The sequence below is a fragment of the Echeneis naucrates genome, chromosome 22 (assembly GCF_900963305.1).
Source record: "Echeneis naucrates chromosome 22, fEcheNa1.1, whole genome shotgun sequence".
Classification (NCBI taxonomy): Eukaryota; Metazoa; Chordata; class Actinopteri; order Carangiformes; family Echeneidae; genus Echeneis; species Echeneis naucrates.
The window spans coordinates 9,332,608-9,344,835 of NC_042532.1; the positions used below are offsets into that span (position 1 = coordinate 9,332,608).

The 12,228-nt window shown below is 44.2% G+C and overlaps 1 protein-coding gene across 1 annotated transcript in view; it reads left to right on the forward strand.

Annotated features, from left to right (window-relative positions):
* Positions 1–9,061: 9,061 nt before the first annotated feature.
* The window catches only part of LOC115036176 (ryanodine receptor 3), an 87,614-nt gene continuing 84,447 nt past the window's right edge, over positions 9,062–12,228 (forward strand). Inside the window, exon 1 of the mRNA XM_029494314.1 lies at positions 9,062–9,109. Within this exon, the coding sequence (XP_029350174.1) occupies positions 9,062–9,109 (48 nt within the window). The remainder of the gene's footprint in view (positions 9,110–12,228) is intronic.

The following is a 12,228-nucleotide window of genomic DNA, read 5'->3' on the forward strand; positions in this document are numbered from 1 at the left end:
AGTTATGAGAGCCCACACACACATTCGAAAACTAACTGGGGTGGGGGGGCTTCTTTGAAAAATGGAGGCATTGAAATTCAGCTTCTGTAGTCTACACAAAATCAGTCATTGTGAGAGTGCAGCAATGCCTGCAGTCGCTCCAGTTATCAGGGACTTGGACAGCAGGAGAAAAAAGTAGGATTAGATTAAGAACTTTTCATTATGATAATGGTTTGCGGCACAGTCCCGCAGTGGGAACTGCTGACTGTAGGCTGGGGCACTTCCAAATGCAGATGAGAGCCAGTCTCTGCCAAGGAAAGAAAGTCCTGATCAGAACCATCTCTCTCCATAATTCCTGGCTCATTTGTGTGAGGAAAATAATCTGCCACAGAAAGTTGATGCACCTACTTCATGCATCAAAAGACACTGTGGTTAAACGGTCTTGATTTTTGGTTGTGCATATGTGCCCGAGCTTTTCCTGATAGACAGCACCCCCCCAGACATGTAATGAAACATGTATAAGGTGCCACACACTGCCACCGTCTGGCCAAGTGGAGCAAAAGTATTTCTCTCTAAAGTGAAATACCGCAGCAAAGTTACTGCACCTCAACACATACACTGCAAAAAGACATTGAGAACTTACTCTCAGATGCATTAGGTAATGAGGGTACTATATTTGCACATGCATGTTAGAGTCATAAATCAACCAGCAAGTAAACACACACACACAAACACACACAATAAGCTTAAATTCACTGCCGCTTGGGTAAACTGTGCGCTTATTGACACTTAATCTCCCTCCCTGCTGCTCTAAAAGCCAAGACTGAAGCACAGTGTCCTTAACTGAGCGAACACAGAATGCACAGGAATTGGAGGATTGTGTTCGATTTGACAGAAGGCAATGTGCTGCTAACTTAAGCAATGTTAGCAATGTTCTCATAAAAGCGTTTCCAGTAAATTCACAGGTGTTTTTCGTACAAATCTGAAGTTGCTCACTGACTGGTTATTAATTTGATAGTGAAATTCAATTCGTAGTGGTCTGAATGTTGTAAGCGTTATCATTTTAACAGTAGATGCCTATATTTAGCCAGACTAAGATACCATCAAATGTCTGATCCTGAGAGATGGGTTGTGTTACACTGTGTCAGCTTGTCATCACTCATCCAGTGGTCAGAACCTTTGTTGAGGCTGCATTCAATGCTGTAGGACAAATGTGAAACCACTGAGTGCAAAGTTAGCTTCAAGCAGCAATTAGTGAAACTGATAAATGTTTTAATACCATTAACAGATGATTGAAGGCCAGCAAGAATATGTATGTATGTATTTCTTGGAATATGAGATTTCACTAATTAACATCAGATTGGCTCCAGCACCCCATGACCCAGAAAAGCATAAGTTGTTGAAGATAAATGAACTAATTAATCACTCTTCCTCCCTGATTTCTTGTTGGTTTCAAAGACACAAAAGAGCTTTGCCCAGCACATCCATTGACCTATTTTTAAAAATCTATAACCTAATCATTCAAAGTACAAGAACGGAGGCCAGCATGGTGAGTGCATCTGGCAGCCTCCAGCAGCCCTCCACCGCTTTCAGCCAGGAAGAGAGATCATAGACACTTACATGAATCATCATAAATACAGGATTTATAAATCACCCAGCTCCTTTTGAGCCTGTCACAGCTGTTTTTCCAGACAGACTTATTGGCTGTGCATACCTGTCAGGCTGGCTGAATGGTTTGGCTGTACTGAGTCCTGAGGTCCATGTAAATAAAAGGAAGCTACAAGTGGAAACCTAGGACAGAGTGCTGCATTGCCCTGAAGACCAGGGAAGAGATGTAGCACGACATGATACTCAGAGAGTAATCATTTGACATGAAGTTCTGGAGGCTGATGGGACAATATAGAACTGAAGGAAGAGGAAAGAGTGCTTTTATTGGGCCTGACAGGCCACTGGCTGGGAGACAGGAAATTTGGTTAACTTTGTTTCAGCGTACCAAACGCATGAGATGGGACAGCTGGCAATTGCTAAAATGGCAAAATAGAAAAGTAATTTGTTCAAGAAAATAGCTGAAAAATTTGTTACATATTATCAGGGAAAGTTCTTTGTGCCCTGTGTCTGTTTGGAGTATGCAGCCCAGAGACAGACTGAGAGAGAATGTCTCATTCCGGTTAAGACAGAATCCTCTTCATTATCTGGACAGAGCTGGCCCTTGTCTTTATTGGGTTAAACATGGATGCATGTGCTCTGTGCTGAATGAAAGCTGGAGGGGAGAGTTTCTTTATACATTCTTATATGCTCTGTGCTGATCAGTTTCTCATGACCTTGCTGGAACATATTGATAAATGCAATCAGTAAATTGAGAATGTATTGCATTAGATAGATGTCAGTGCAGGAACATTACAATTTATTACTGTAAAATGACCATTCCTGTCTGCACGATCACATTCGTTAATAAGCCCTGAGTTTCAATAAGAGAGCACAGAATAAAGAGCCCCGATCATAATTAGTTTGACATTTGCAAACCGTGAAGGCCCGAGCTTCACAGTGACCCACTTAGCTTAGTGTATTCAGTTATCAAGCAACACAAGGTTGATTCAGTAAACAGCTACAGTGCAACAGCACTGTGAGAGGGATTTTGTTTAACATTAAAGGTTTGAACCTTCACTCTGTAAGTCTGCACAGGATGGAACACGTGAAAAATACAATGCCAGCACGTCTTTTTCGTTCCCACAAAGAACTGTGTTTTATTTTCACATATCTATTTAGGATCTTTGCTAGCCCGTAGAAAGGAAAGAAAGAAAAAAAAAACAATGACGTTAAAAGATAAATAAATAAAGAAAGAAAGAAAGAGAAAAAACTGTGGCCAAAATAAAACAGGCCACTGGAATTAATTGACATGTGTGCATATAAATGTGCAAGTGTGTTGTATCTGTGTGCATGCCAAAATGTACGAGGGCATATAGGGACAGTGTCATTTCAGTGGGTATTGACTCAAATTATTACCACATGAGTAAAGCCGGGTTACTCATTCCCCTATCCTGCCATTAGCTTGGCTCCACACAGCTCAGCACTCACTCTCGCTTTAGCTGATGCTGAACAGAGTTTTTTTGGCTGCGTTGCTTGAGCTAATACTAATCTATGATGTAACAATTCAAATACTCTCATGCTCTCTTAAAAATGCAGCATTGCCCTTAAAAATAGAGGACTGAACAGTTTGCACTGGGATTAAACAAGGTAGAACCAATATCTTATGATCTATTACTTTCTATTGGTAAATTGCATAATCAACAGCAGGCCACCTGGCCTCCTGCAGATTTAAACAAAGATAGCACGCCACTGTCTGAAAGGCATGATTAACCAGATTACAGAGGTAGCAGATATGATAATACCTCACTGAAGCATTAGGCCAACAGAATGGATTGTTTCTGGACAGTTTTTCCCCCATAGACCTTTACAGTTCATGCAGTAAGGATGTATGAATGATAAACACAAACGGAAACCTCAGAGGAGAGCCTGACCTGATGGGGCAGGAAGAGAATAAAGACTGGCCAGTGATGAAAAGTATCACTGTGATATTATTCTCACTTTGCAAAGATTATGTATGATTTCAGTGTTGAAATTATTTATTCTGTGGTTGTTAGCACAACTTGCAATCGCCCAGACTATAAAAAAGAGGGAAGTGTTCTGCAAATAATGAACCTCTAATCCTTTGTTCTGTGACCCTTGTGCCTGCTGGTTTCCTGATCCATTGCCAGCTTCTTCTGAATTAAGGTAGGCGGTGGGTTTATGAGAGGGATGTCAGATCGCTATAAGTTCAAAGTGGCAATGATTCAGTTCGCACAGTGCTCTCGAGAAACCTGCTCAAGTCGAACTTTGTGTTAACTTTTTGCCTTTGATTTGGGACACTCCAACAAATCTCCACTGCGGCACTGGGAGAGTTAAAATGGATCATCAGCTAAACTATTCTCAGGCTCTGTTTGCCCCTTGTACAACTCAGCTGGGTAGTTTTTAATTTGTGGTCACATGTCAAACCCAGGGGAAGAGCATGGTAGTTAAAAACTAACAGGACAAATACATTTTGACAAAACAATGTCTATTCATTGGTCTAGCTAGTTTACTAGGTAACAGGTGGAGTGACAAAGTGAAAGTCCTTGCCTAGAAAATGTTTGTCAGTTATAATGGTTCTGAGTAATTGCATTTCAAAGGCAACCTCAGGCAGTGGGTCTGACAGCCGATCACACACTCACAGTATCTTATTCTTCTTCTGCTCTGTGAAAGCTGGCACTAACAGTGCTAGATGAAGGGGCACAATCTGAAAAATGCTTCACGCGTCTAAAATGATAAAAGCATAAATGTTGACACTCACATCAATGCAGGGAGCTTGAGCGTGAATCTGTGTTCTGAAGCAGTGAGATTTCTAATAGCTCACCTGTTGTCGTGGAGTTGCTGGAGGAATTCCTCTTGGAGATGCTTGGCCGCCTGCTGAAGTTCAGATCCAGATGGGCGACGGTCCGCTTGTTGCCGTTCCTGTCAATGACCTCGGTGAAGAGTTTGGGCTCGTCTGTGTGACTAGTGTTGTCTTTTTCTGGGTCTGTGTCCTTGTCTGACAGCAGCACAATGCGATGGTTGAGCTGGGGACTCGTCTGCTTGGAGGACAGAGGGGACAGGACTGGGGACATGCTCTGGAGACTGTTGGAGGGAGGGAAAGATGTGTTGAAGACCCCAGCTAGAGAAGGAGAAGAGGGACTCTTTATGTGGGATTTGGGTGGGGTTGAAGCATTGGTTGAATTGTTCAAGGGCAACAGTAGACCCTCAGAGAGTTTAGTTCCTGTCTTTTCTCTGCTGTCTCCTGGCAGGTGGGCTCTGCTGGGCCCTCTCCACTCAGCTGGCCCTTCTTTATTTGCACGTATATGGCTGACATGTTGCACTTTCCCCTCCACATCCTGCACTTTAGCCACCACCTTTACCCCTGTACTTCTATGATTGATTTCGCTGTAAGGCTGCTGAGCTCTCTTGACTGTGGAGGAATTTTCAGACAATGTTGGATCAGGAGAGTCAAACCTCTTTGTTGGTCGAAGGTTGCTCCCACTCTCCCGCCGGGTGAGTCCTTCAATCAGACTACAAGAAGACGATTCATAACCCAGCTCACTTTCGTACTCTGAGAAGTCATTACAGAAATACACGTCAGGGTCAAAAGTCCGGTTGTCCTCCAAGAAGTCCCAGCCCTCACGAGTGATCTGGAAGGGTTCCTCCATAGGCAGGATTGGATTACTGACTATACTGATGTAAGAGCTCTCAGAGACTTGGACAGAAGCTGGGGTACCTGGGGTATGCTCTGCTGCTGAGGCTCCAGATATGGACAGACTCTTCTGAGCAGGATGTTCAACACATAAAATCCCACTTGAATCGGTCTTCTTCATCTTACTGTGTAGGAAATCCTCGGCGCTCTCAAGCTTCTTGCTTCCCACTTTTTTCAGCTTCTTGGCCTTGGATGTAGCCTTCTTGTGCACTGCAGTAACAGTGCGAGAATGGTTGCCGTTGCTGAGAACCTGACCTCTGAGGTGGGCTTGCACACCCTCCATATAATCCTGGAGTTTCCCCTCCTGGTTACCCATCCTGACTCTGTCAGCGCAGTCCCTACACAGTGATAAGAGATCTGCCAGCAAATGGTGGTGCTCCGCTGCCAGCCAGTAGAACTCTGCAACAGCTTCCCTTGTTGCCTGCTGGGAGTTCAGGAGATTGACCGAAGAGTTGGAAGACTGGCCTCTTTGTCTGGACACTGCAAGATCCTCCTTTCCCCTGTCATGGTCATTACTGGCCCTTTCTGAGAAAGACGAGCGGCTTTTGTACTTGAAGCTCGGGGCAGACCTCTTGGGGAAATACAGGCTGATGTTGCTGAACTCACGGATGGGTGCGTACAGAAGCAGGACGGTGTGCGTGCCCTCCATGATGGGTGCCATTTTAATTACTCAAGCACTCTGAGTAGGTGGTCAGTCTCTAGACAGAGTGATTGGGCTCGGACCGCTGAGGAGCATTTCTGGTTATTCATCATCTGGCCTGAGAGAGAAATTAACACACATCCATAAATCTAACTCTGCAGACACAGGAAGTTGAATTAAGGTGTAATTCCTTTAAGAGACATTTAATAATACTAGATTGTTGTTTTACTCATTCTGTCACGGTTGCTTCATACCATCTGGATGCCAAAGCGGGGAGTTTTTTAAAGTATAAATACAACCTGCTCCTGTTACAACAGTGGGCCCTCAATAATATCTCACTGTCAAAACATATAAAAACAGAACCCCACTCACCTCCTTTACCTGATGTTATATCCATCCTCCTGTCCTGTGCTGTTGTATGACACATTTCTAAAAACCCCATTCAATCAACATTTCACAAGTTGCCGCATAAAAAGGGGCCAGTGTCACACAAGGAGACGCCGACGGGACACGCACAGCCCCGCAGAACCCCGCACTCGGGCAGAGACGTTCACAAGCAGAACACATTTTAGTGAACTGCCCCAAAGGATCTCACATCTCTGAGCTGTTTCCATCACAGCACCGCTTTCCTGTAATAATCCCCAGGGACACTGTTACTGTCCTCCAGTGCAGTTGTGTTAAGATGGCAGCGCAGCTATACAGTCGGCCTAAGACTTGCCACTTCACTGCTGCCCGCTACAACTGGAGTATATTTAGCAGTATCTATAATTTATTTACATTGAATACACAGAAACTCCGCATCAGCGTCAAATCGGATGCAGTTTGAGGTTGTTGTTTTTTTTTTTTTTTTTTTCGGGAAAGAGGAAGCAGAAGGCGATCACAGGCAAATGCACAATGCAGCAGGTAAAATGCAAAAACAGCTGACGGTCAAAAATAAAAACACTTACCCGATTCAGCCGCACCGCAAATGTTTCCTGAGCTCAGCCGCTGCAGCCGGACACCGCTCACCGCCCCTCCGCTGTGACTGACGGGGATTTGGGCCAATCGGGGCCTTCAGCGCCGGCTCGGTGCTCTGTGATTGGCGTTTCATTATTTATCCTCGGCCCACATTGAGGGTCGGTGCTGCTGCAGCTTGCAGGTAGGCCATGTGATGAGGCTCTGAGTCTGTGTGCCAGGGAAGAGGAGGGAAAAGCAGGTGACTGTGAGCTTACTTTCATCTGGTAGCAACTTGCATTGTTTAAAAAGTCAATGTCGACATTATGATAACGACGCAGAAGGGTCGGAGAGCCAGTGCGGCACCTGCTCCATGAAGGCCTGAGGTGAAAACATCTCTTGCAAAACAGAGTCACCTAGTGGCGAGCACAACTGCTCCACTGCAATAACCTGTGTACTCATAGCCTGAGCTACACAATTTCCTTTTTTATATATTCAGCCCAATTATTGAAGTATTGCAATGATTGGATTCAAAAAGTAGCTCTATGAATAATCCTTTATTGAATTATTTTAACAGAGAAGCAGCCAGAAGTTGGAAGAAACAAAGTTATCAACATGTGTGTGTAAATAAAATAATGAAATTAACAGAAGCGGAGACATGACAGTAGTGGTTATCAGTGGGAAAAGGTCAGGAAATGAAGTAAGACAAACAGGAGAGAAGGGAATAACGCGAGACCCACGCAGTTCGGGGGGGTTGCAAATCGAAACATATACACTAGAGGGCAGTATGACTACATAATACGAGATAACATGCTTCTGTTCACTGTTGTGGCGACTACTAGGCTGTTTTTCTTCGGTGACGGGTCGAAATTGACATGGTGTAGTGGATAGCTCACTTATGATTGTGGTTGTTTTATCCAGATGATATTCTTTAAGTCGAATCATTTTTACTTTCATTGTGATTCATCCAATCAAAGATACCAATTAATAGTTGATCAATGAATACAGCTGAAAGCCATTTTTCAAGAGATCCAGGTTCTCTTTGTTATGTGAAGCATAAACTCACTTTTGCTCAACCTTTTTAACACCTGCTTTTGTTGAAATTTCTTCACATTATGCATAGGCATGTAGCACTATATACATCACAGCAAATTTTCCAAAGTTTTGCCCAAAGATAGATAATGCTCAAATGTGTCTGTTTTCTTGTGTTAGCAGTTCTAATACCACATTGGATAGCCTGGATAGAAATATGTGGCAGTTAATGTTTAAATATAGTTAAGGCCGTGACTGCACGTGACAATCTAAGGGGTCATAACATTAGAACAGCAAAACCGGATGTGGACTGATGCCTATGGCTCAAAAAGCAAAACAGTTGATGTATTTATTTTCTTCTCATAACTGAATTGGATTCATATTATGAGGAGCAGATGCAGGTTCATCCACACAGACATGTGTGCAGTGGGGTGCTGTCCATGGTGCTGATCTGGACTGTGTTTGGATAATGGTGCTGATCTGGATCATGTGTGGACCTCGGTCCTGATCTGGACCATGTATGGAACCCGGTCCTGATCTGGACCATGTATGGATCTCGGTCCTGATCTGGACCATGTATGGACCTTGGTTTTGATCTGGATCATATGTGGACCATGTATGGACCTCGGTCCTGATCTGGACCATGTATGGACCTTGGTTTTGATCTGGATCATATGTGGACCATGTATGGACCTCGGTCCTGATCTGGACCATGTATGGACCTTGGTTTTGATCTGGATCATATGTGGACCATGTATGGACCTCGGTCCTGATCTGGACCTGCGCTGTGGAGACGGCTTGTTGTCCACAGCCAGCACGCAGCGGTTTAATGTCTTTACGCAGCACTCCTCTGTTTGAATATCGGCGCTTTCGCGGCTGCTTTAATGAGGTCTGCAGCTGACGTCGAAGATAAAGACCCCGCTGCTGTAAATCTCAGCACGACTCGGCTTGTCCCCCGTTTTCAGCCGCCACAGCGTCCCAACAGTTGCTCCAGCCCACCGATGCTGATACACACTCCTCCTCCGGGCGGTGAGCGGGGCTTGAGCACAGGAACCTGAGTGACACATGCTGCGGTAGTCTGCCCCGCCGCACGGTCCGCAGATTAGCTATATGCTAATATCGACAGGAGAGAGGAGCCAGCGGAGGCTTCCCGAGTCTGAACGGGCTCCTTTGCAGCCATGGCTGAAGGGGGAGAAGGAGAGGATGAAATCCAGTTCCTCAGGACAGTGAGTACATTTCCTGCCGCTTGCACTTGAAGCGCTGCTCTGCTGGCTCTGGAGACATGTATCTCTTTTTCTTGTGTGGGATTATTACTGTCAATTATTGCCCATCACTCAGATGCTATTCCATCCCCTCAGCTTTTGATAACCCCCGGTGTCTTGTGGCAGATCTTAGAGGAGGTGATCATGCATAATTGTTTTGCGCACAGCACACTGACAGCTATTGTCTTTTCTGTAGTCTCTATCTGAAGAAGTTGGCAGCACTAACTATTACCCCCCTGCCATATAAAACTTACAGAGGCACCTTGCTGCCACCGGCTCTGCTCAAATTGTCTGCAATCGGACAGTGGAAAAGCTGTGACTTTACTTGGTCTTTAAATAGCTCAAAATTCCAAGGTTGAATTCTCGATGTAGCATCACTTCATTGCTCTTTGAGGATGAAAAAGGTTTCGAGTCAGTCTGCATGCTGTGTACTAAATTCAAACGTAGTAGCCTGGTGGTGTAGGCTGCCCATCCAGACAGTCGCCCCAGGGTTCCTGTGCAGCAGCAGAGGACTATGCAAATAAACTGAAAACTGTGTTTTATCAAAAATACAGTGTTGATGCACCCAGGTCAGATTACTTGCTGGACAAAAAGCTGTTGAAGAAGAATGTTGACGCTTTGAAATGTCTGGCACCGACTGAAAAAGCTGGTGACTAAGATAGATGATGACATGATCAGCTCATTTATGGTAAAAGTCTTGTAGGGGCATATCATGTCTGAAAATACATGGTCGTCTAGGATAGATGAGGGAGCAGGAGCTGGAGGTCTTCCAAATGGACCCCAAGACAGTAGGAGGTGTTTGGTTGCACATATCACTGGAACTGCTGCTTGTGGCTTTCACTTTATTAAGCTGCTCACAGAGGCACAGCTGCCTGTATGTCAATGTTCAGAAGATATTTCGAAAAATATCTACAATTTAAGCAACAAATACGCATCAAAGCGTCAATGTATAGTTAATTTGCATTATTTTTAAGGTATCAGGATGGCATGATAAACAATAATGATAGCATCTTGACTAAATCAGCGTGATCTTTCCTGTCTCAGGAATGACAGATGTGTGGCGCAATTTTTAAAATGCATCTTCCCTTCCAAATTACCGGATATCTTGTCCTGGCACAGAACTCCCAACCTTTTAACCACAGCACACAGAGGTCATCACATCAGCATGCCTGCCTCTTCCAAAAAGAGGTGACCTTTTAGCACTGCTTCTCCTCTTCTGGGCTTGGTCTAAAATACCACCAATCCACAATGAGGATTTTTTTTTCCTTCAGACAAGCTTCATAAAGAGTTTTCATTTAAGAGCTTGACCTTTTTTTTTTTTTTTTTTTTTTTTGGCCCCATTTGTTGGATTCACGTTGAAAATTTCTTTCCTGCAGATTTAACTGCGGGAGAAGACGTGAGATGGCACTGACAAACAGGAAACTGCTGTTGCTTTAAAAAGGGCTCAGCAGCTTGTTGCATCCCTCCACACAGGGAAGCAGCTGACAGGCTAGATGGTGTGGGGATGGGGGTGCACAGCGAGAAAGCTTGGTGTTCATGGTGTGTGTGTGTGTGTGTGTGTGCACGCGCGCGTGTGTTGAATGCAAATGCAGAGCTGTAGCTGTGTGGTGCAGTCAGGCTGCACCAGACATGCCACAGCAGAGGACAGTGCAGAAATTATTCATCAGCCCAAGCAAGGCACAGCTCAACTACTCACTGTAGAAGAACAGAACATATACACACACAAATGGGTACATGCCTGAATGTATCAAGACACACAAGTACATGGCTAAAGTCAGTCCTGCAGAAACGAATGCTCATATTCAACACACACATGCTGTTTCAGACACATTCATATGCATACACCCTAAACCTGCCTTTACATCTTATTAGTTGCTGGCCAACAGAGTGTGAGGATATGTAGAGGCTGTACTTTGTGCTGGCATCCAAATGTTGCCTGTTATTGGAGTCAAGGAGCTTGATAAAGCAGCTCACAAACTGCCTTTTTTCTAACAACACAAAGTAATTTCCCTGGAGCAGCAGCAGAAATTACCCCTGCCGGACTGCTGTTGCCTATAAACCCAACTCAGTGGGAGGAAAGGGAAGGCAGAATGGGAAAGAGTGAGGATATCTCAGCCCTGGGTAATTTGATGTTACAGGAAGAAGAACGGCGCTGATTATGAGCCGGGAGAGTCAGAGAAAAGCTTCCCCAAACTGCTGTTTAATGTCAGATGGGGCATGGTGCTGCATGGAGAGGTTAATAAGGTTGCATACTCTAAAGGAACTCTGTTCGTCCTGGTTGAAATGACCTCAGATGCTCCAGCTCTAGCAGCAGTAGAGTCTCAATGAATTGCCTGACTGCTGTGTGATGTGTCATTAGAGCAGACAACAAGTACAGGAATAGTGAATCGTTAACAATAAAGTTCTCAGATTCTGCTTTTTTTTTTTTTTTTTTTTTTATTCATGTAGCTATTCTGACAGAGGGCAATTATTAATGAAATCATGATGTGCATGCAGTGTGATCATCAACGCCATGCACGTGTGTAACTTCTCTGTTGTGAAGGCTCCAGCCAGAAATATCAAATTCTAGGGATCTATTAGCAGTTTGAGTGGGAGTATCAACTTTGCAAAGGCCAGACTAGGGCTCTGACTAATGCACTGTGGCAGCACTGGCCATGTTTATGTGAAGGCACTGGTCTCACTTCCCATGAACATGATGACTGCGAATCTGGCAACACAGAAAAAGTCATGCAATCAGCCCAAATGAGTAGGCAAAAAAAATTAGCTGCATCAGATTAAAAAAAAGAAAGAAAAGAAAACAACAACAGTGAAAAAAATGGAAGACCATGAAACAAAAATGTGATAATCTTGGCAATACTGTGTGCCCAAGGCATCAGTGCCAGAGCTCTCTGCCTCTTCACCCACTCATGTTTCTGTGAACACCCTGCTGTGGTGTGTCTTTTTTATCAATCCCTTCTTGTCATGGCTTTTGTCTGCTCATTATTGCTCTTTTCTTCTTTGACTTTCATCATATTTTACTTTCACCATTTTACTTATTCCTGCTTTCTTTTCGTTCTTTAATCTCAATTCACTCCTGTGCTTCT